General features: G+C 41.9%; 1 protein-coding gene across 1 annotated transcript in view; it reads right to left on the minus strand.

Annotated features, from left to right (window-relative positions):
- spidr (scaffold protein involved in DNA repair) overlaps nt 1-24,294 on the minus strand; it is a 73,804-nt gene that overhangs the window by 19,677 nt on the left and 29,833 nt on the right. Inside the window, exons 7-11 of the mRNA XM_038963963.1 lie at nt 24,057-24,160; nt 20,031-20,319; nt 14,956-15,166; nt 14,427-14,659; nt 1,661-1,819 (exon numbers count right to left, since the gene is read on the minus strand). Of these exons, the coding sequence (XP_038819891.1) occupies nt 1,661-1,819; nt 14,427-14,659; nt 14,956-15,166; nt 20,031-20,319; nt 24,057-24,160 (996 nt within the window). The remainder of the gene's footprint in view (nt 1-1,660; nt 1,820-14,426; nt 14,660-14,955; nt 15,167-20,030; nt 20,320-24,056; nt 24,161-24,294) is intronic.

Consider the following 24,294-nt stretch of genomic DNA (forward strand, 5'->3'; position numbering starts at 1 on the left):
CAGAGGCTGCTGCCTACATACAGACTTGAAATCATTGGCCACTTTAATAAACGGATCACTAGTCACTTTAATAATGATGTCTTGCATTACTCATCCCATATGTATATACTGTATTTTATACCATCTACTGCATCTTGCCTATGCCGGTATGTCATTGCTCCTCCATATATTAATATGTTCATATTCTTTTTCCATCCCTTTACTTGGATTTGTGTGTATTAGGTAGTTGTTGTGGAATTGTTAGATTACTTGTTAGATATTGCTGCACTGTCCGAACTAGAAGCACAAACATTTTGCTACACTCGCAATAACATCTGCTAACCATGTGTATGTGACCAATAACATTTTATTTGATGTTGAAACGTTAGCTAGCTAACGGTCTGACTGACTTTGTTAGCCAACTAATTTTCACACCATAAACTAAATTATTTGATCAGCTAAGTTAGCTAATGTTGCTCAACATTTCTCCAACGGAGAATTCGATCCAGCTACTGTAGCAAGATACTTAACAATGCTAACAATTCTTGTTCCACCACCATTGTTCCCTCACCTCAAACTTTCCAAACGCCAGTTTTTCGGTTACAGCTCATGAAGTACGCTGCATAACCTTCTCAACTCAAGTCTCTAGGCTTCTCACCTACTTCTTCATTGTCGTTCAGGGGACGCACTAGTGTGTTGTATTTGGCAAACTGCCTTTCCACTCTCCGCTGTCTTTCCAGAGCGCGCGCTGATGCTGTAATTAGCAAGTTGGCTGTCTCTTCTCTCTGCAGTCGCGTCCTGCATTCTGTTATGTGAACGACTGGCTGAGCCCAGGCTGGAGCCTTGGATACATACAGTATTGCTCCAAACGCGCATCACTGGTTCTGCTTACAGCCATTAGTGACCCGAACCCGCCCCCCAAAATATTGACATTTACTCATCGGATCTACAGAAATCACGTAGTTAACCTATTTTGGATTAAAAACGGCGAATTTCGCCAAAAGGTGTGTAGTTTGCATCCCTGTTACATAGACAGGTGTGTGCCTTTCTAAATTGTGTCCAATCAATTGAATTCACCACAGGTGGACTCCAATCAAGTTGTAGAAACATCTCAAGGACTATCAATTGAAACAGGATGCACCTGAGCTCAATTTCGAGTCTCATAGCAAAGAGTCTGAATACTTATGTAAATAAGTTATTTCCGTTTAGATTTTTTTGATACATTTGCTAACATTTCTAAAAACCTGTTTTCGCTTTGTCATTATGGGGTATTGTGTGTAGATTGATGGGGGGGAAATAATAAATTTCATCCAATAAGGCTGTAACGTAACAAAATATGGAAAAAGTGAAGGGGCCTGAAAACTTTCCGAATGCACTGTAGGTTAAATGATGGCAGTGGAAACTGGCCATGGATTTCATATCAGGGACACGAATGGTAGCTATCTAACGTTCACAGTTCACACCTTTTTTTGTAGCTTTAGCCTCAGGCCTAAGCCCAGGACTACGTTGGCCTTGTTCGGGACCTAGAACAGATAACCTCACGAATAATCATCAAAATCTTAATACATATTTTAATTTTAATCTTAATACAGGAAAATACATACCTCTGGCTAACAATAGTCTGTAGCCCTGGGTTGAAGTTCAAATGAAAGGCCTCAGTGTGTGTGTGTGACTCTCTCACCTTTCCCGAGTGACCCGCTGCACCACTTTGATGGCTCGCAGGACGCAGGTCCGGCCCTCCCACTTCCTGGTGTAGAGGTGGAGAGGGTCCTCAGACGGCAGAGGGTGGAGCTGGACCATGCTGAACATCCCATAGCCGTCCTGGACCAGCGCACACAGCCTGGAACACACAAACACAGGGAGAACGTAACACACAGCCTGGGCCTCATAGAAACAGGTAAAATTTTGTGAAATAAACTGAGGGTTGCAAGACAAGTTAGTCATTTGCCAGTCCATTGACTATTATTTAAAATCTGTATTGGTATATTAATGTGTGTTGGTGAGGGTGTAAGAATATAACATTAACTGAACAAACATTATGAACCAAACCCAAAGCTTTGTGATTTGGGCTTGTATTGACATTTTAAAGTTGAGGTGTTGGAGGTTGGTTTGACAGGCTGGCTGCTGAGATTGAGAGCCGTTGGCCTAGTAAACAAGATGTGCTGTTCTGCCACAGAACTCTGCTGCTCTCATCAACCAAGGAAGAGAAGGAGATAGCAGAAGGAATTACTAGGAGATAGCAGAAGGAGTTACTAGGAGGTATCAGAAGGAGTTCAAACGAAATTGTATTTGTCACATGCGCCGAATACAACAGGTGTAGACCTAACAGTGAAACGCTTACTTACAAGCCCCTAACCAACGATGCAGATTTAAGAAAATACCACACAAAAAAAAAATATGAGATAAGAATAACAAATAATTAAAGAGCAGCAGTAAATAACAATAGCGGGCCTATATACAGGGGGTACCGGAACAGAGTCAATGTGCGGGGGCACTGGTGTCGAGGTAATTGAGGTAATATGTACACGTAGGTAGAGTTATTACAGTGACTATACATAGATAATAACTGAGAGTAGCAGCAGCGTAGAAGAGGGTGGCTGTAGTGCCTTGCGGTCGGAGGCCGAGCAGTTGCCATACCAGGCAGTGATGCAACCCGTCAGGATGCTCTCGGTGGTGCAGCTGTAAAACCGGTATCATAAGGAGTTTCTAGAAGGTGTCAGAAGGAGTTACTAGAAGTAGTCAGAAGGAGTTACTAGGACTAACAGAGGGATATCAGAGGGAGTCAACAGGAGGAGTTAATATGAGTTAGCAAGAGACTTTGGCAGAAGGAGATAGCAGAAAAAGACAGGAGTTCAAGTCAGCCCTTCAAGTCCAGACACAGCCTCTGTACTGTACCAGTCCTTAGAGGGTAAACAGTGCTGTTCATAAATCCAAGTTAAAAGATACCAGAGGGGGGAGTGGACTCTTAGTGCTCTATACCCTCCGTCAGGAGAGGGGGAGGAAAAACAGTGGGAGGAGTAGGAAGGAGAGGTGTGTAACAGACGAAAGTTCAAGGCTAACCATGCATTTGCATTTCCCAGACACTAGGAACGTTTTGAGTCTGTTAGTTTCCATTCCAGCCACCTGCTTGGCTATATAAACTGTGTTGGTAAACATTGGTCTGTGTTTATTTCTCATCTACATCATACCACGTTGCTAGGGAACAGTACAGTGTTTTATTGTTGACAATTACCAATCCATAACCTACTTACAGGTTATCAAAGAAGAAACATTCTTCTACACTATAAGGCAAAGTTTTAATCACTCAATAAGGCAAAGTTTTGTTTTCAGTTAAATTATGGAACTGCATACATGGGAGGTCCATGGGGAATGTCTGAAAAAGTCTGAATATGTGGATCATGATGTATTTCATGGCAATATACAGAGAGCATACAAAACATTTAGAACTGATCATGTGAATTACGGTGAATGCTATGATCCCTTATTTATGTCACTTGTTAATTAAATCAACTCCAAAATCAGTGTAGATGAAGGGGAGGAGACAAGTTAAATAAGGATTTTTAAGTATTGAGACATGCATTGTGTGTGCTATTCAGAGGGTGAATTGGCAAGACAAAAGTGACTTTGAACGGGGTATGGTCGTAGGTGCCAGGCGCACCGGTTTGTGTCAAGAACTGCAATGCTGCTGGTTTCTCACGCTCAACCGTTTCCCATGTGTATCAAGAATGGTCCACCACCCAAAGGACATCCAGCAAACTTGACAACTGTGGAAAGCATTGGAGTCAACATGAGCCAGCATCCCTGTGGAACGCTTTCGACACCTTGTAGAGTCCATGCCCCGACGAATTGAGGCTGTTCTCATGGCAAAGGGGAGGTGCGACTCATTATTAGGAAATTGTTCCAAAGGTTTGATATACTCAGTGTATCTCCATTAACAACATACAGATTTTAGGGAAAACAATTTGTCAGGTAATTCATCTAACGATGACCTAAGGGGAGTAATTGAACTTTTGCGTGGTAAATATTATCCTCTGCTGTCAATCAGATCAAGCCAAAACACTGCTCTTGGGTGAAGCAATCTAAAGTTATCCTAATCAGAATACTGATCGTGACTAAACACCGTTTAAGACACGGGGCATCTATCAATCAGTGCATTTGGAAAGTATTCAGACCTAGACTTTTTCCACATTTTGTTAGGTTACAGCTTTATTCTAAAATGTATTAAATTGTTTTCCCCCCCTCATCAATCTACACACAATAACATTTTTTAGCAAATAAATTATAAAAAATGTATCTCTGCACAGCTTTATTCAGATCAATCCTGAGATTTTCAATCCTGTTCAACTCCAGGCTCTGGCTGGGCCGCTCAAGGACATTCAGAGACACTCCTGCGTTGTCTTGGCTGTGTGCTTATGGTCGTTGTCCTGTTGGAAGGTGAACCTTCACCCCAGTCGGAGGTCTTGAGCACTCTGGAGCAGGTTTTCATCAAGGATCTCTGTACTTTGCTCCGTTCATCTTTCCCTCGATCCTGACCAGTCTTCCAGTCCCTGCCGCTGAAAAACATCCCCACAGCATGATGCTGCCACCACCATGCTTCACAGTAGGGATGGTGCCATGTTTCCACCAGACGTGACACTTGGAATTCAGGCAAAATACTTCAATCTTAGGTTTCATCAGACCAGAGAATCTTGTTTCTCATGGTCCGAGAGTCCTTCAGGTGCCTTTTGGCAAACTTCAAGTAGGCCGTCGTGTGCGTTTTACTGAGGAGTGGCTTCCGTCTGATCACTCTACCATAAAGGCCTGATTGGTGGAGTGCTGCAGAGATGGTTTTCCTTCTAGAAGGTTCTCCCATCCCCACAGAGGATCTCTGGAGCTCTGTCAGTGACCATCGGGTTCTTGGTCACCTCCCTGACCAAAGCCCTTCTCCCCCGATTGCTCAGTTTGGCAGGGCGGCCAGCTCTAGGAGGAGTCTTGGCGGTTCCAAACTTCTTCCATTTCAGAATGATGGAGGCCACTATGTTCTTAGGATCCTTCCATGCTGCAGCCATTTTTTGGCACCCTTCCCCAGATCTGTGCCTCGACACAATCCTGTCTCATAGCTCTACGGACAATTCCTTCGACCTCATGGCTTGGTATTTGCTCTGACATGCACTGTCAAATGTGGGACCTTATATAGACAGTTGTGTGCCTTTCCAAATCATGTCCAATCAATTGAATTTACCACAGGTGGACTCCAATCAAGTTGTAGAAACATCTCAACGATGATCAATGGAAACAGGATGCACCTGAGCTCAATTTCGAGTCTCATAGCAAAGGGTCTGAATACTTAGTTACCTGCTTTTTTATTATTAATACATTTGCAAAAAAAGTCTAAAAAACTATTTTTGCTTTTTCAATTGTGTGTAGATGGATTAAAACAACAATAATCTCATCAATTTTAGAATAAGGCTGTAAAGTAACAAAACGTGGAAAAAGTCAAGGGGTCTGAATACTTTCCGACTGCACTGTAATCAGATAATCATCCTCCATGCGTAGTTATGCTGCATTCAGTTATAAGAGTGTAGTCCTATCTGTATTAAGTCTAATATGATTAATAAAACAACACAGGGAGGGACAGAGAAGCAGTTTAATATTAAATTGTTTACAGTGACACTAAATATAGTGTTGACATATGTCAGCTAGTATCTCTGTGCTCCGGTCAAGACATTTGTGCATTTGTTTATCTTAGTGCATATTTTCCACCAAATACACATTAATAGCTACATTAATTTGGGAGATGTATCATTTTTCTGACTAAACTTCTATCTTCCAAATGTTGAAAAACAACCACAGAGATCTAAAATAAGAGCATGCATAAAATAGTCTTAACTGGAATAGCTAATTTTGTCCAGTGTAAACAGTCGCTGTTTTAAAGTCAACTGCGGCACAAAACTTAGCCTACACAGGTTTCTCTTCTTTTTTTTTGACAGCAGAGCCTGTTCAAACCTGAAATCCTAAAGTGAAAGCTGATCGGTGAAGAGATAGAGAGAGTTGGGAGAAAGGAGAGAGGGAGTCTTGTGGTATTACCATCTTGACATAACCACCCATCTATCCAGCCCCTAAACTAAAACTATACCCCATTCAGCCTCTTTTTAGCCTTTTCCAGTACCACTCAGTTTCAGTCACGGGCTGATTTCAGCATTTGTTATTGTGAGCAATCACAAGAACTCTCAGCAACTCGGTGGTTCTTCCAGGAATTACGATCCATTGAGCTTGTCCAAATACACACACACACCTTCTTATATACACACACTCACACACACCACTTGGCCTCACAGTAAGTAAGAGACCCACACATTAACACAGCCGAGAGGCCTCATTGACAGGGGGCATTGAGGAGGGATTCCTTCCTCTGCACCGTCCACCAATCACGTCGCAGAGTGATAAACATGCTTGTAACAGGATCCCTGCAGCACATTGTGTTCCAAGCTCTGTGAAAATAGCCAGCCTCCTCCTCCTCTCCTTCCCCATGCTGTCCTTCTCCTCACTCCCTCCCTCTCCTTTCCCCCTCATCTTGTCTTCTCTTCTGCCTCTCCTCCTACCCCACCTTCTCTTTTCCCCACTCCCTCCCTGCAAACAGTTAATCTTCTTGTTTATTCAATTCTGAATTTACTGGAACTAAACATCTTCTAGCATAAATATAATCCTGGTTTCCTCTCTCCCCTGTGTATGTGAAAGGAACAGGCTATAAAATCGAACAACAAAAAGGACGAGAGAAAAGTGGCTACCCAGAATAGTGAGATATAAATTGGGGAGAGGGAAACAGAGGTCCATAGGTCACTCATCCTACTTCCTTTGATCACTTAATGGGGACGTTGGGCCAGTGGATTATGGACTAAGCCTACATTGCACTAACCTATATTTCTAAAAAATAAAATTAAAAAAAACTCCGCTCCCAATCCCTCAATAATGACTGCCTAAAATGAACACTAAATTAAAATAACAGAACAAAGATTTCAAATGTTGGATTACTACACCCAAAGTACACATTACTACATTATCATTTAAATTGACTAAATGGGAAGAAAAATGTTACAATTGGGCAAATTCTTATTCCTCAACAAAGTGTGCAATACGGACACTGACTAACAGACTCAAGCAGAGGCAGGCATGCGTTCATTCTGAAATTCCAGACCTCATGGCCACATCCAGGACACACCCCCACCTGAGCCAGCTCAATCTGGTTGTTGACTAGTGAGGCAGTCGGCTGAAGGCTGTGCACTGTGTTACAAAGTGTGCGTGCATGTGTTTCCTGTGAGAGGTGGTGTTTGCTTACCAGCTGTAGCAGCATGGCAGGAGCAAAGGGGACAGGAGCTGAGGTGTCAAATTACTCCTGCCGGTCAGTCAATTAGTGACAGCCTAGTCAGCTGACCAGGACTCCCCTTCTACCCTAATATACCACTCCAGTACCACCCTAAAATACCACTCCAGTCCCCACGTGCAGCTCACAGTGATCCCCCTCCACACCCTGCCTCGGATCCCATCCCTCAATAAAAGTAATTTTAAAAAGTCACCTACAGTTTGAGTGTAATAATTGTCAATGATATCTTGGATTCAATTATATGACTAATGGCTGATTAAAAGTAATAAAGCATGGCAGCAATTCAACAATATGGCTCCTAAAGAAACATAATACTTCAAATGGCAGAAGCCATGCTTGCACATCCCAGCACTTTATTCCAGTCCATCCAGTGCAATTTGTATATACACACACACCGAACAAATTCAGTTACAGTTCAAATAAGGAAATCATTCAATTGAAATAAATTAATTAGGCCCTAATTTACAGATTTTACATGACTGGGAAAACAGATATGCATCTGTTGGTCACAGACACCTTAAAAAAAAGGTAGGGGTGTAGATCAGAAAACCAGTCAGTATCTGGTGTGACCACCTTTTGCCTCATGCAGCGCAACACATCGCCTTCGACATGGAGTTGATCAGGCTGTAGATTGTGGCCTGCGGAATATTGTCCCAATCCTCTTCAATGGCTGTGCGAAGTCGCTGGATATTAGCGGGAACTAGAATACGCTGTCGTACATGTTGATCCAGAGCATCCCAAACATGCTCAATGGGTGACATGTCCGGTGAGTATGCAAGCCATGGAAAAACTGGGACATTTGTGTACTTTTGTGTACTCCAGGAATTGTGTACTTTGCTTTGCAACATGGAGCCGTGCATTAGCATGCTGAAACATGAGGTGATGGCGGCGGATGACAAGGATCACGGTATCTCTGTGCATTCAAATTGCTATCGCTAAAATGCAATTGTGTTCGTTGTCTGTATGCTATAACCCCACATCAGCAAACCGCTTGCCCACACGACGCCATACACAGTGACTGCAGTGACCATACTGCAGTAAGGTCACGACTCTGGTGAGGACGACGAGCATGCAGATAAGCTTCCCTGAGACAGTTTCTGACAATATGTGCAGAAATTCTTTGGTTGTACAAACCCACAATTTCATCAGCTGTCCGGGTGGCTGGTCTCAGAAAATTCCGCTGGTGAACAAGCCGGATGTGGAGGTCCTGGGCTGGCATGGTTTACACGTGGTCTACGGTTGTGAGGCCGGTTGGACGTACTGCCAAATTCTCTAAAATGACGTTGAAGGCGGCTTATGGTTGCGAAATGGATATTCAATGCTCTGGCAACAGCTCTGGTGGACATACCTGCAGTCAGCATGCCAATTGCACGCTCCCTCAAAATTTGAGACATCTGTGGCATTGTGTTGTGTGACAAAACTGCACATTTTAGAGTGGCCTGTTATTGTCCCCAGCACAAGGTGCAGCTGTGTAATGATGATGCTGTTTAAATCAGCTTCTGATATGCCACACCTGACAGTTGGATGAATTATCATGGCAAAAGAGAAATGCTCATTAACAGGGATGTAAACAAATTTGTGCACCATTTTTTGGGGAGAAAAGCTTTTTGTCCTTATGGCAAATTTCTGGGATATTTTATTTCACCTTATGAAACCAACACTTCACATGTTGCCTTTATATTTTTGTTCAGTATAGATGTATTTTAGTGATATATATTTGATGTTATGATTTTCATGTTTGTCTCTTGAAAACTGCCGCAAACCAATTTCCCATTGTGGGATAATAAAGGGAACTACTACTAGTACTCTCAACGACCATCCATTCTATCAAGAGCTCCAGTCCAGGTTCCATGTTCAGGCAACTGTCAAGTCTGCCTAACATAAAAACAGCTAAAAAAAAACAAGCTTTCCCCTCAAGCAAATAGCCATTCGCTCTCTGAACAAGGTAATTAAATAGAAATTGGTTTTATGTAGTCTGCTAGTCAATCAAAGGTTATTGCTGGCCCTCCTGGAAGCTATAGGTTAGGCAGCGTTGTGCCACCCTGTGGCCAGTGGGCATTACTGGGCATCCCCTCATTCCTCATCTATGGCCTTCTGCTGCAACCAGGACCCAGCAGGACCCTCCCTGGAGCTCAACAACATGTCGTCTTTTGTTCCAGAGAATTGGCCTGGTGGATCACGACAGCACAGCAGGTCTGGCTTCAATTATAAATGTTTGTTTCCTTTGTCAAGCAATGCCATATGGCTGGAGAGTAAAGAGACAGCCCTCTGTGGAGGGGGTCTGTTCAGCTAACTGTCCAGTGTTTCCAGATTTCTATGAAATATGACTTAATAATTAATAACAATATGCGTAAAATAGTTTTCCTTACAAGAAATTGTAATTAAGTACTTTAAAAAGCAGCTTATCTGTGTTGGAATGGTGTGGGCATACCACAACAAAAGAACACTGTGGGTGTATACCGTCAATAAAAATATTTGTGCGAATAGTCCGCTGATTGGCCAGCTCATCCTTCCTTGGGAGGATGACATCATCCTATGAGGAAATAGCAAGCATTTTTGAAATGGTCTGTTGATGTTAGCTTTTTTTTCTTCTCATATTTATGAGTTGGCTACAAAGGCAAATATAGGATGAGTCAACAACATTATTTGAGTATGAGTTAACAGAATATTACAGATTTATACTGGACAATTACTTTAACAATAGCTAAGAACTAAGCTGGGGCACATGATGCCACCAAGGAGAGGCAAATGTCCAAGGAGAGGAACTTGCTGCAGGAAAGAATAAACAATGGCATAAACATTGCATATGATCAAGAACCAAAATGGCATTAGAAAGTGACATAATCAAAAGAGGGAAGTATCAGCCTACAGTGGGGAGAACAAGTATTTGATACACTGCCGATTTTGCAGGTTTTCCTACTTACAAAGCATCTAGAGGTCTGTAATTTTTTATCATAGGTACACTTCAACTGTGAGACGGAATCTAAAACAAAAATCCAGAAAATCACATTGTATGATTTTTAAGTAATTAATTTGCATTTTATTGCATGACATAAGTATTTGATCACCTACCAACCAGTAAGAATTCCGGCTCTCACAGACCTGTTAGTTTTTCTTTAAGAGGCCCTCCTGTTCTCCACTCATTACCTGTATTAACTGCACCTGTTTGAACTCGTTACCTGTATAAAAGACACCTGTCCACACACTCAATCAAACAGACTCCAACCTCTCCACAATGGCCAAGACCAGAGAGCTGTGTAAGGACATCAGGGATAAAATTGTAGACCTGCACAAGGCTGGGATGGGCTACAGGACAATAGGCAAGCAGCTTGGTGAGAAGGCAACAACTGTTGGCGCAATTATTAGAAAATGGAAGAAGTTCAAGATGACGGTCAATCACCCTCGGTCTGGGGCTCCATGCAAGATCTCACCTCGTGGGGCATCAATGATCATGAGGAAGGTGAGGGATCAGCCCAGAACTACACGGCAGGACCTGGTCAATGACCTGAAGAGAGCTGGGACCACAGTCTCAAAGAAAACCATTAGTAACACACTACGCCGTCATGGATTAAAATCCTGCAGCGCACGCAAGGTCCCCCTGCTCAAGCCAGCGCATGTCCAGGCCCGTCTGAAGTTTGCCAATGACCATCTGGATGATCCAGAGGAGGAATGGGAGAAGGTCATGTGGTCTGATGAGACAAAAATAGAGCTTTTTGGTCTAAACGCCACTCGCCGTGTTTGGAGGAAGAAGAAGGATGAGTACAACCCCAAGAACACCATCCCAACCGTGAAGCATGGAGGTGGAAACATCATTCTTTGGGGATGGTTTTCTGCAAAGGGGACAGGACGACTGCACCGTATTGAGGGGAGGATGGATGGGGCCATGTATCGCAAGATCTTGGCCAACAACCTCCTTCCCTCAGTAAGAGCATTGAAGATGGGTCGTGGCTGGGTCTTCCAGCATGACAACGACCCGAAACACACAGCCAGGGCAACTAAGGAGTGGCTCCGTAAGAAGCATCTCAAGGTCCTGGAGTGGCCTAGCCAGTCTCCAGACCTGAACCCAATAGAATATCTTTGGAGGGAGCTGAAAGTCCGTATTGCCCAGCGACAGCCCCGAAACCTGAAGGATCTGGAGAAGGTCTGTATGGAGGAGTGGGCCAAAATCCCTGCTGCAGTGTGTGCAAACCTGGTCAAGAACTACAGGAAACGTATGATCTCTGTAATTGCAAACAAAGGTTTCTGTACCAAATATTAAGTTCTGCTTTTCTGATGTATCAAATACTTATGTCATGCAATAAAATGCAAATGAATTACTTAAAAATCATACAATGTGATTTTCTGGATTTTTGTTTTAGATTCCGTCTCTCACAGTTGAAGTGTACCTATGATAAAAATTACAGACCTCTACATGCTTTGTAAGTAGGAAAACCTGCAAAATCGGCAGTGTATCAAATACTTGTTCTCCCCACTGTATATAGCCAACACACAGTTTGGGCTTCAGTAAGCATAAGAAAATGGAAAGCGATTCACATCTTTCTCTGAAGTTCTCTACCATTACATTTTTACATTTACATTTTGTAATTTAGCAGGTGGCAGGTCATTAGTAAAGACTGAAAAAATGAAGGGGCCTTAAGAGCTGCCCTGGAGAATGCCTGATTCTACCTAGATTATGTTGGGGGCTTACATTAAAAAACACCCTCTGTGTCCTGTTAGACAAGTAACTCCTGTAACTCCTGTTAGACAGGTATCTCGATCCACAATATAGCAGGGGATATAAAGCCATAACACACATGTATTCCTAACAAGTCTAACAAAACAGCTCCCACAATCTTCTTATCAATTTCTCTCATCCAAAAATCAGTCATTTGTGTAAGGTTGAATGCCCTTCCCTATAAGCATGCTGAAAGTCTGTTGTTAATTTGTTTGTGAAATAGCATTGTATCCGGTTAAACACCATTTTTCCAAAAGTTTACTTAGGGTTAGTAACAGGTTGATTGGTCGGCTGTTTGAGCCAGTAAAGGGTGCGGAAAGACTTTTGCTTTCCTCCAGGCCTGAGGGCACACGATTTCCTGTAGGCTTAGATAAAAGAGAGGGGAAATAGGAGTGGCAATATAGTCCGCTATTATCCTTAGTAATTCTCCATCCAAGTCGTCAGACCCAGGCAGCATGTCATTGTTGATAATTATTTCACATTTTCCATACTCAATTTACAGAATTCAAAATTACAATGTTTGCCTTGCATAATTTGGTCAGTTATGTATGGATGTGTAGATTCAGAACTTGTTGTCATGCCTACATTTGCTAATCTTGCCAATAGAAAAATCATTAAAGTAGTAGGCAATATTCGATACCAGCCTGTATCACAACCGGCCGTGATTGGGTGTCCCATAAGGCAATGCACAATTGGTCCAGCGTTGTCTGGGTTTGGCCGACGTAGGCCGTCATCGTAAATAAGAATTTGTTCTTATTAACTGACTTTCCTAGTAAAATAAAGGTTAAATATTATTATTTTATTTATTTTTTTAAATCATCATTGCAGGAACAATAGGTATATGGAGAGCCTCATTCTGGTCCAAATTTTGGAAATGTTGTGTCCTCACAGAATCCAGGCATAAAAACGGAAATCAACAATATTAAAAAATATATTGACCTTAGTAGGGAATCAACTATATGCATTGAAAATGAATTAAATAAGCCCAAGTTTATCATAAGACATTAACAGAATGCATCTGAGATTCATATTTCCTGCAACTTTCTGAAAAGGCAATGAGAATGCCCGTCTGTGTGTGTGCGTTGTGCAGATCTTCCAATTTGTGTAGCTGTTAGCGATGATGCTAATGAAAACAGTCTTCTTGGAGATGGAAAGGCTTTCCCAAAAACCTTTTCAACTAAATGTTAACTACAAAGTAAACTATGCTTACCTGGCTAAATGATAATTATTTTCAATCCAGTGGGTATTTGTTTTGCAAACTCTACCATTGCATGTGCTACAAAAACAGCCTCAACAGCCTCTTGCTAGTAGGTGTGCACTAGAATCAAAATTTCTCAGATCTTTCCCAGACCTCAAAAGTGGTCTCCTGTTGTGGTTTAAGCATTGTTGTGAACTTAGAACATCCAATTTAGTTGTTTTCTATAAAAAAGTGATTAAGATCGAAAACCTGAAAAAAACTGTGAAAACAAAACCTTTAATTTATTTCTCAAGACAATGTGAGCTATTTACTAAATGTTTCTGTTTTAATAAAATACATAATTTGAAGAACAAACATTGTGGCAACTCATATCTTGCCGTAGAGCAGTAAACTAAACCCTAACATCGCTGAGCCTCTCAAGCGTCTTTCCTGTAGTTTTTTGTCTTGACAACCTGGTGGTGCGCACACTAAAAAATATGGCACACACATGTCACACGCTACAAGATTCTTCCCTTCGTGAGGATTCTACATACCCCGTTGTCTCGTGAAAACAATGTGATTAGATTGTTAACATAGCTAAAACGAGCCTGACTCAAAGCAGCCTCAAATGTTTCCAGTCAGAAATATCTAGCCAATACATTTTTAATTAAATAACATTACAGCTCTGAAGTTCACAAGCAACGAGACACTTTGGCTTTGGTTAAAGGCAAGTAGGCTACAAACGCATACTAGTAGTAGTCATCGCCCCTGCTCAAGTATCTCCACATTCTGGGTGATGAGATACAACGTCGTCACCTCACTGGCTTCTTATCTGAAAGCCCTCATTGGCTATTGCTGATCACCGTTCTCAAAACTTGTTGCACATCTCAAACTACGGCACGTCTGGGACAACTCAAAGACGGGATCAGTAGCCCTCAGATTGTGTCTCTGACCTGCTCACATTAAACGAGAGTAGATACGACCGCACGACCCGAGTAGGGGAATTTTGTCTCGGATCTCATAAACTTGTCTGGGACAACTAAATCGGGGCCAAAATCTTGTAGTGTACGCCCGGCTTTACAGTTAGTTTACCATGTAAACACTCACAACAGGCCATCATATTCAACCTCATGGGGACTTCATGGTAGATGAAACAAGATATCAGACAAAAGATAAGACATGTTGCTGAACTCTACCTGCTCTTGCCCTTCTGGAGAGGAGTCGGCACTCTAGGGGATCTGCCAGGAGCTCTGGACTTGAGTGAAGTCCCAGTGGAGCGCTCCCTGATAGGGGTACAGTAGACCCTCTGGACCACCACCTCCACATCCTGCCCCACTGACCCAGCCTGGCCCAGGCCCTCGATGGCCTCTAGGAGGGAGTGACACCCTCCGCTGCTGGCTGCACCTGGGCCTCCCTGGCTGCATAAAGACTGGAGGGCAGACATTTGGATAGAGGAAAAAAAACACACTTATTGGACATGGACATCATATTGTACCTGGACAAACATGGGAGAAAATTTGTGTTACTGAATTAAGATTTGAGACACTGACGACATAGCAGGTTAGCCCACACTGTACTTTACCCCACTGGTACTGATTGTGACTGTGTAGTGCAGACCCCAAAATAATAGGGCTAATCAAACCTGGGTTAACATCAATAGAATATAACTTTATTGTCCATTCTAGGTGGAATATCTGCCAGTAAATATAGTGAAACCCAACCCACCTGTTTGACCGTGCCATCTCCCTCTGGTGAAGTCTTGTTGATCTCAAGCTGGCCAAATGACCTGGTCAGAGAGTATGGGCTGCATCTCTCTACTGGGACCAGGGCTCTGGGGAGGGACATGCTGGTTTGTTTGGTGTCAGAGTAGACCTTCTGGCTGAAGTGTGTGTTGAGAATAATGCTATTATGTTGGCCCTCAATCATGAGACTTTGCCTGTAGAGAAAAAAAGGGTTAATTTTGAAATATAGAGTAGAAGTTGTGTTGTACCAAATCTCGTTTAGTAAATTGACAGAAAACTATAGATGGTATTTGACTCGGTCATCTGTCACACACGCAACATTCAGGTTAAAAGGAGTGGAAAGATTGAGTAAACTAAAAGTATAGATTTAGGGGGGCTCTGTTCTTGCATAAGACTGCAGTAGCAGGAAGGCTGAAGAAGACATATGATGAATGTCAAATGTAGATCGATTGATAAGCAGGCAGCCGCCTCCACCTCCATCGGTCTCCTCACTCTCTAAACACCCTACCCCCAGGCACGTAGCAGATTCAGGTGGGTTAGCCTGCCCCCATGCTCCATGGAAAAATACAATTGAACTGATAAGTTTGGAATCTTTCGCTGTATAGAAAGCTGCATTTTCCACAACAGTGAATTCAGACAGGCTGTTCAGGATACTGTGAAAAGCGACAAGCCTGACCAAACATGCTTCACAGTACGCTCCAAATCCCTCAGAGAAAGTGGAGCTCTGTTTTTTATATGGTTGTTAACACTTTCTTTCTTCCTGTTATTTTTTATAAACACCCTCAATTCAAATTCAGAATAGCAGCCTACGTACATTTCAGTTGGGGCTTAATAAAACTAGAAAGGAAATGTGTGCATTGCATGTCATTTGATGATCCTTTGCATGTAAAGAGGCTGATCAATGTCTATTTTTTGTTTCCCTTTTATATCAGGAGAAACCATACTCACATTAATCAAGTAGTTAGAGAAAAATACTTTAAAAAAAAAAATATGTTTTATCAACAGTCAAGCATTTCAGCTTGTTAAGAATATTCACTTCATGCCCATCTGAACAATAATTTACCAGACAATGTCCATCCTTTGAAAACAATCCATCTAATTCAGATCGCATTATTTCTCTAAGTGTTTATTATGTGGATGATACAAAGGTCTGACTCAATATTTATTTTTGATGTGACATAGGTAATAACATGGCTTATAGTTGACTCAGGGTCAACCGCAGTCTCTGTGGCTTCAGCTTACATGTCCCAGCCTGCCTCTGACTGGTGATATGATGGAGGAGCCAGGGTAATAAAATCACACTTCATACAATGTAGACTACAGTTGCTTTCAATATAACAGATTTGATATTTGAGGTAATTGAGTCAACTTAAAAAAAATATGTTATCTAATATTCAGTAGGTGCACATTTCTGGTAGTGTCAATCATCAGGAAATTATAAATAATAGCTTGTTTTAAATGTTGTCCAGAAGTGAACAAGTGCACACACTCTAGTTCCACACGTGCAATGTTTTAGTTATCATTTAGCCTAAGACTTATCAATGTTAATAAAGCCTCTGAATATAAATAGGGTGCTTCAGCACACTCAATTAGTGTCAGTATCAAGGTTTTGAAAAACCTGTTTTCTACATTTAATCTATCAGTGTCAAGGCTATCCTAAAGGAGCAACAGGAAGTGTGACCCTGCACAGTGCAGGTGACTGTTGGGAACTAGTGCACGTTCACTACGTGTCATCAGACAGGTAGTTAGGTTAAGGAGCGGCTGCTGTCGTCAGAGGCCGAGTCAGTGAGGTGAATAATGTCTGCAGGTATTTCCGCTCTGCTGCTGGCTGTCTGTGCTCTCTGCCCACTCACAAGGAGTGGGAGGCGGAAGGAGGGAGGGGCCCGGCCCACTCAGTGAAGGAGTATGGGGAGGGAACAATTCACGTGTCACACAGGAAGCTGATAGACAAAAGATCAATTTTACCAGCATCGCTAATTTGATGAATTCCTGGGTTTTTCCACTTTTGGCTGTTCTTTTTGGCTACTGTTATAGCCTCGCTACTGTGATTTTTCACTGTCTTTTTTACTGTTGTTTTTATTTATTTACTTACCTATTGTTCACCTAATACATTTTTTGCACTGTTGATTAGAGCCTGTAAGTAAGCATTTCACTGTAAGGTCTACCTGTTGTATTCGGCGCACGTAACAAATAAACTTTGATTTGAAATGTAAGAGAATGAATGGCTACGAGGTTCAGCAATAGGCAAATAAGCTAGATTAATAGTTGGTCTACATCTCATTACCAAAATATGAAATTGGGTATAAAGAGCAGATTCTGTGGGTTATACACTGGAAAAAATATATAAACGCAACATTCAACAATTTAAATGAGTTACAGTTCATATAAGGTCGGTTGGAGATACTGCCAAATTCTCTACGACATTGGAGGCGGCTTATTGTAGAGAAATTAACATTCAATTCTCTGGCAATAGCTCTGGTGGACATTCCTGCAATCAGCATGCCATTTGCACACTCCCTCAAAACTTGAGACATCTGTGACATTGCACATTTTAGAGTAGCCTTTTATTGTCCACAGCACAAGGTGCCCCTATGTAATGATTATGCTGTTTAATCAGCTTCTTGATATGCCACACCTGTCAGGTGGATGGATTATCTTGTGCCCAAAATTTGAGAGAAATACGCTTTTTGTGCATATGGAACATTTCTGAGAACTTGTATTTCAGCTAAAAAAAATACAGGACCAGCACTTTACATGTTGCGTTTATATTTTTGTTCAGTATAAATTATTTTGCTTTCAATAAGTCAGTGGGAGACTACTCTTCTCCACTGCTGGTGAAAAACAATACAGAGAAAAGAGAACTGCTATGATATTGCTAAACCACTGATACACTACACTGTGTGTGTGCGCAATAAGAGCCGCATGTGTTTTCAATCCTGTCCTCTTGACTTCTTCCACTCTGTTCCCAAATGCTCCAGAAAAAAAGCCCAGTGTTTTTTCCCGGGCCGGATTGCTGGAAATGACCTAACTACTCCACTGCCAGGAAGAGGTATCCGAAGCAGCATTCCCTTGAGCAGCTTTTGACGTCAGAGCACCGAGTAGGCCCTTGGACTTCCGCCAGGCTAGCTCAGAGCCTGGATATTCCAGAGCTGCATGCTGGACTCCCAAACTAAACCCCCAACAGCTGGAACCAGCCTCTGCCTTGCTCCCAAACAACTTCACACACCCCAACTACTCTGTGTATACACTACACCATTGCATAAGTTCCAGTAACGCATTATAACACATTTTGAAACAGAAAGTACAGGTAGGCCTATATTAGAAAATATAATTGAGATTTACATTTAACATTTTAGTCATTTAGCAAATGCTCTTATCCAGAGTGACTTACAATTAGTGTATTCATCTTAAAGGGATAGTTCACCCAAATTAACATTACAAAATGGCATTGGTTTCCTTACCATGTAAGCAGTCAATGTACAAGGTATGACAGCAATGCATGGTTTGGTTTAGTTTCCCTGGCACTGTTTTCACATGCAAATGTTTTAGCATTCAAGTCATGTGACTGTTATTAGCATTTTTCAGGCATATTCAAATCATCTACAGTGCATTCAGAAAGTATTCAGACCCCTTGACTATTTCCACATTTTGTTACATTACAGCCGTATTCTAAAATTGAATAAATCGTTTTTTCCCGTTATCAATCTACACACAATACCCCATAATAACAAAGCAAAAACAGGTAGACATTTTTAAACATTAAAAATAAGACTGGGGCCTTCTGAGTGGCACAGTGGTCTAAGGCACTGCATCGCAATGTTAGCTATGCCACTAGATATTCTGGTTTGAGTCCAGGCTCTGTTGCAGCTGGCCGCAACCGGGAGACCCATGGGGCGGCGCACAATTGGCCCAGCGTCGTCCGGGTTAGGGGAGGGTTTGGCCGGCATGGATGTTCCTATCCCATCGCGTACTAGTGACTCCTGTGGCGGGCCAGGCGCAATGCACGCTGACACGGTCGTCAGGTGTACGGTGTTTCCTCCGACACATTGGTGCGGCTGGCTTCCGGGTTAAGCGGGCGTTGTGTCAAGAAGCAGTGCGGCTTGGCTGGGTTGTGTTTCGGAGGACGCACGGCTCTCGACCTTCGCCTCTCCCGTGTCCGTACGGAAGTTGTAGCGATGGGACAAGACTGTAACTACCAATTGGATACCATGAAATTGGGGAGATTTTTTTTAATTTTTTATAAAAACTTAAATATCACATTTACATAAGTATTCAGACCCTTTACTCAGTAATTTGTTGGCAAAGATTACAGCATTGAGTCTTCTTGGGGACGCTACAAGCGTGGCACACCTGTATTTGGGGAGTTTCTCCCATTCTTCTCCGCAGATCCTCTCAGGGTACATTTGCAAACATTTCTAAAAACCTGTTTTCGCTTTGTCATTATGGGGTACTGTAGATGGATGAGGGAAATGATTTATTTAATCCATTTTAGAACAAGGCTGTAACGTAACATGTGGAAAAAGGGAAGGGGTCTGAATACTTTCCAAATGCACTGTATAAGTGACTTTGTTGAGCTTCACAATCAATTTTAGATACTTTTGGATGATTTGGACATGGTGCGTGAAAAATGCTAATATCGGTCCCATGACTTGAATGGGATTTGTGCCACAAATGCTAAAAATGTAGCATGTGGAAACAGTGCCAGGGAAACTAAACCAAAGCATGAATTGCTGTCATACCTTGTCAATAGACTGCTTACAGTGAGTACTTTTACACAATGCGAATATTGCGGATAGTCAGATTAATATAATAATTTGATTAAAACGTTTACATGCTTTGGAAGAAGAACGATTTCCCAAATAATCCTGTTTATTGTAATTATCAGCAAAGTCAGTGATAGTAGGAAAAGACAAGTGCAGGAAACAATGACTATAGTTTTGCTGCATGAGGAAGATGTGTAGATAACAATGACTTGGGCATTTCCCCTTTCAATATTAAAGTGATTACTTGACACCATAACTTTGCATTATTAACTATTGCAGACTAATGCTCTCTCACCATGGTGGGTATATATGGATGAGGTCTCGAGGCGCAGGCATGAGCTGAGCAGTCGTCTCCTTACTGAACAGTACCAGGACCCGAGCTCTGTTTGAGGTGGAGAGAAGAGGGGTGTGGTCTGTAGCAGAGGGATTGTGCTGTTCAGGTCTTGTCATAGTGGTGTTGGTGTTGAATGGAGGCCTGTGGTGGCCTGTAGCATGGGGGTGGTGTTGCTCACACAGGGCCAGCTGCATGCAGCTCTCCTCCTGGACTGACAGGACCTCCAGCACCAGCACCCCAGGCTTATCGACTGGAGGAGAGACAAGAACAACACAGATGGTGTGTGATGTGAGTGTCTATGTGGGTCACTCGCCTCACAGGGTTGGGGTCAATTCAGTTTTCAATTAAGGAAGTTAAATAGAAATTCACTTCCTGGATCTGAAAAAAGTATTCAGAACAGTTTCACTCAGTGTCACTCATAATGTAATATCTCTTATGACAGTGATTATGTGAATGAATAAAGTAGGCTATAACTATTATACTGTTATGAAATGCAGAAACTGGAAAGCTCATACATTCAATGAGGTTCTTGCAAATGCTATTGGGTCAATCTTGTGTGCCTGCCGCATCCAGCAAGCTGAGAGTGGCTCTAAAGAACAAAACATGCCCAACGTCCCAAATCAAACAAACCTGCCATAGACAAATAAGCAGAGTGTGACTTAGCTCAATGTAATGTGTGTGTGTAACACTGACCATCTATCATGCCGTTTTGTGATGTGAATCAAGACCATATCAGTGCACTCCAATTCAATGCAAGACAAAGCAACTCTACGTTGGAGTATGTGACTATCACTGATGTTTGCCTGAGGGGATTGTCAACAGGAGAGTAAATCAAAGTCAGCACTAAGTGGAAGGAATTGTTAGAACATGTATCATATCCAGAGATATGTTCCTCCATTTGGCACACAAGACATACTATAATACTAAACTGAACAAAAATATAAATGCAACAATTTCAACGATATACAGTTCATAAGGATATGTATATAAGGATATATAAATAAATTCATTAGGCCCTAATCTATGGATTTTACATGACTGGGCAGGGGTGCAGCCATGGGTGGGCATAGGCCACCCACAGGGGAACCAGGTTCCAGCCAATCAGAATTCATTTTTACCCACAAAGGGGCTTTATTACAGACAGAAATACTCCCCCACATTTCTCCAGCATGCCAGCGGCCATTGAAGGTGAGCATTTGCCTACTGAAGTCGGTTACAACGCCAAACTGTAGTCAGGTCAAGACCCTGGTGAGGACGACGAGCACGCAGATGAGCTTCCTTGAGATGGTTTCTAACAGTGTGTGCATAAAATCTTCAACAGTTTCAACAGATGTCCGGGTGGGCTGGTCTCAGACGATCCTGCAGGTGAAGAAGCCGGATGTGGAGGTCCTGGGCTAGCGTGGTTACACGTGGTCTGCGGTTGTGAAGCCGGTTGGAAATACTGCCAAATTCTCTAAAACGAAGTTGGAGGTGGCTTATGGTAGAGAAAGGAACATTAAAGTATCTGGCAACAGCTCTGGAACATTCCTGCAGTCAGCATGCCAAATGCACACTCCCACAAAAACTTGACATCTGTGGCATTGTGTTCTGACAAAACTGTGGCATTTTACTGTCCCCAGCACAAGGTGCACCTGTGTAATGATCCTGCTGTTTAATCAGTTTCTTGATATGCCACACCTGTGAGATTGATGGATTATCTTGGCAAAGGAGAAATGCTTACTAACAGGACTGTAAACAGGACTGTGAGAAATAAGCTTTTTGTATGCATGTAACATTCCTGGGATCTTTTATTTCAGCTCATGAAACATGACTTTACGTGTTGCGTTTATATTTGTGTTCAGTATATAGCAATGATAGTGAACCCTTTATTAGTGGGCAGGTGAATACAGGAAAGACTGAATGGAGTCCTCCTTCTGACCTACAATAAACTAATCAATCTAGTCGAATAGTGTGTGAAGAAATAACATCAATGACTGACGCACACAATTTTGCCAAACACACACACAGCTTATTCTCGTGAGGATGAACATGTTTGTTATAGCTGGTGCTGAGCGATTATTGGTTTTTTAGGTTGGTTCAGTTTCATTTCAATTATTTAAAAATAATTTAAATTTAAAAAACATTAAATGCACTATGCATTACATGGGTTGACTGCTGTAACACAGAATAAAACTATTAATAAAAGTCCCATGATAGTAATGACTGCTCATCACTTTGTTTAATTTGATGACTTTATTTCATTCCAAGTCATCATCTCATTTCTATAGAGCTGCTATCAGACAAAATCCATCTTACTAGTTCTTCAAAGTAAATAAGGCAAACTTTAATGACTGCCGAATACCAATTATCAGTCACTTAGATTCTGTACTTTCAGGTAGAGATACTGCACCGTGCAAAGCAACTGCTCTCGATCCCTCTTGATTGCACATTCTTGTCTCTTATGTATCGGGCAAAACAAAAACACAGATCGGATAAGTAGGCGCGCAACGGATTATAATCATTGTAGTTAATTAACATGTTTTCTGCTATGAACTATGTTGAATATTGGCCAGTTGGAAACTACGAGGCCCTACTAAATCACACAGTTTGTGCTTCATCTAAAGAAACTGCGTAATGAGCACACAATATATATATATATATTTTTTTTTTAATTAATGGAATTCAAACAATTAAACTTAAGTTTTAGTTGTTAATCGCTCAGCACTAATAATAGGTGAAGCTAGTTGTGTTGTAATAACTGCCGGTGTTATTGTTTAAGTGCAGGTGCTCGTAAATCAAGGTGAGAAAGTCAACAAACAAAAGTGCCAACACAGGTATGCAGTATAGCACAGAACATTGTTATGATCCAGGACGAGGGCCAAATACTCACACTAGATGTCAAATGATTCTAAAAATGAGGCCAAGTTAGAGCAAACTTCTTCTCCTTAACACTATCTTCTACAAGTTCTTCTCGCACTCTGATGAAAGACAATCAAGCCATCTAACTGACCTACTGACTGAACGGGAGTTGGAAAAGGTAGACTTGTTTTGGTTGTTTTTTTCCACGATCAACTGTCACATTAAAATAGTGGTTTAACCTAATTATCTAGGAGCCAATGACAATGAGGGTAGACTCGTGCTTTGGTAGTACCATGGAAAGAAAACATAAGTCAGTAAGCAGAGTGCTTCCTGTCACCTACATACTGGCCCCGACCAAACAAATTCACTGCTGTCACAATTATCAACGAGCAACCAGCATTTCCTCCACACGCTCCAGCTCCAGTCTTCACGTGACCACAGATCTGAGCAGAAAAATCACGCCTGCCTGAGAGATTGACTTCTATCTCAGAGAACGCATCAAATCAAAGTTAATGTTGAACCATTAACGGAGAATACTTAGCGTACGTAGGAATGTGTGGTAACGGTGACTAGGGATCCTTTCATAAGCCCTTCTGGGTTCCTATATTCACAGAGCACATGGTTACTTCTGCATGTCTGTTGCTGTTTCTCAGTTTTACATGTCAAATAAAAAACTCTGTAGCCTAATACCTGTGCCTATAGTGTAGTGATGGGGAGAGAAAACAATCAATACAGTAACAAATCAGGATATTATTTTTGACATTTTGATATCGTATCGTTTTGACCATCGCATTACTATTTTTCCGCTAGTTAGTTGTATCTTTACCAAAGGTCCAGTATTTTTCCTTCATAGCTTCTTCTCCATCTTTTTAAATACAGACAATTTTGTTTTGCGATCAAAACTAGTTCTCATGGCTCTCTCGTCCCTCTGCAGCAGACATACGGTGAGCAATATGTTTGGAACATCGAACATTTGCAGTGTCGAAACGGAATACATATCGGATCGTGAGAATCGCAATATATATCGTACCGGCACCAAAGTATCGTGATAATATCACATCTATTGTATCGTGAGGTCCCTGGCAACTGCCAGCCCTACTACAGTGGTGTCAAACACGGACTTGTGCGTTTTTTTGTTGTCTGTATTACCTGTGGCTGTAGTAGTAGTGTGAGAGATGGACTGGTGCCTCCAGAAGCTGATGGCTGACCTCTGTCTGCACTGGAGTCGGTTCAGTCGCTCCGCCATGCCGCCACTGTAGCAAACACACACACAACGTCAATATCCTCAAGAATACTGTATAAATAGCGCTCAATACAGGCTAAGCTACTTTAAATCGATTTATAAGAAGTGAACATTATTCTGTGCTTTGCATCCAACTGTGCAGTG

The sequence above is a fragment of the Salvelinus namaycush genome, chromosome 25 (assembly GCF_016432855.1).
Source record: "Salvelinus namaycush isolate Seneca chromosome 25, SaNama_1.0, whole genome shotgun sequence".
Classification (NCBI taxonomy): domain Eukaryota; kingdom Metazoa; phylum Chordata; class Actinopteri; order Salmoniformes; family Salmonidae; genus Salvelinus; species Salvelinus namaycush.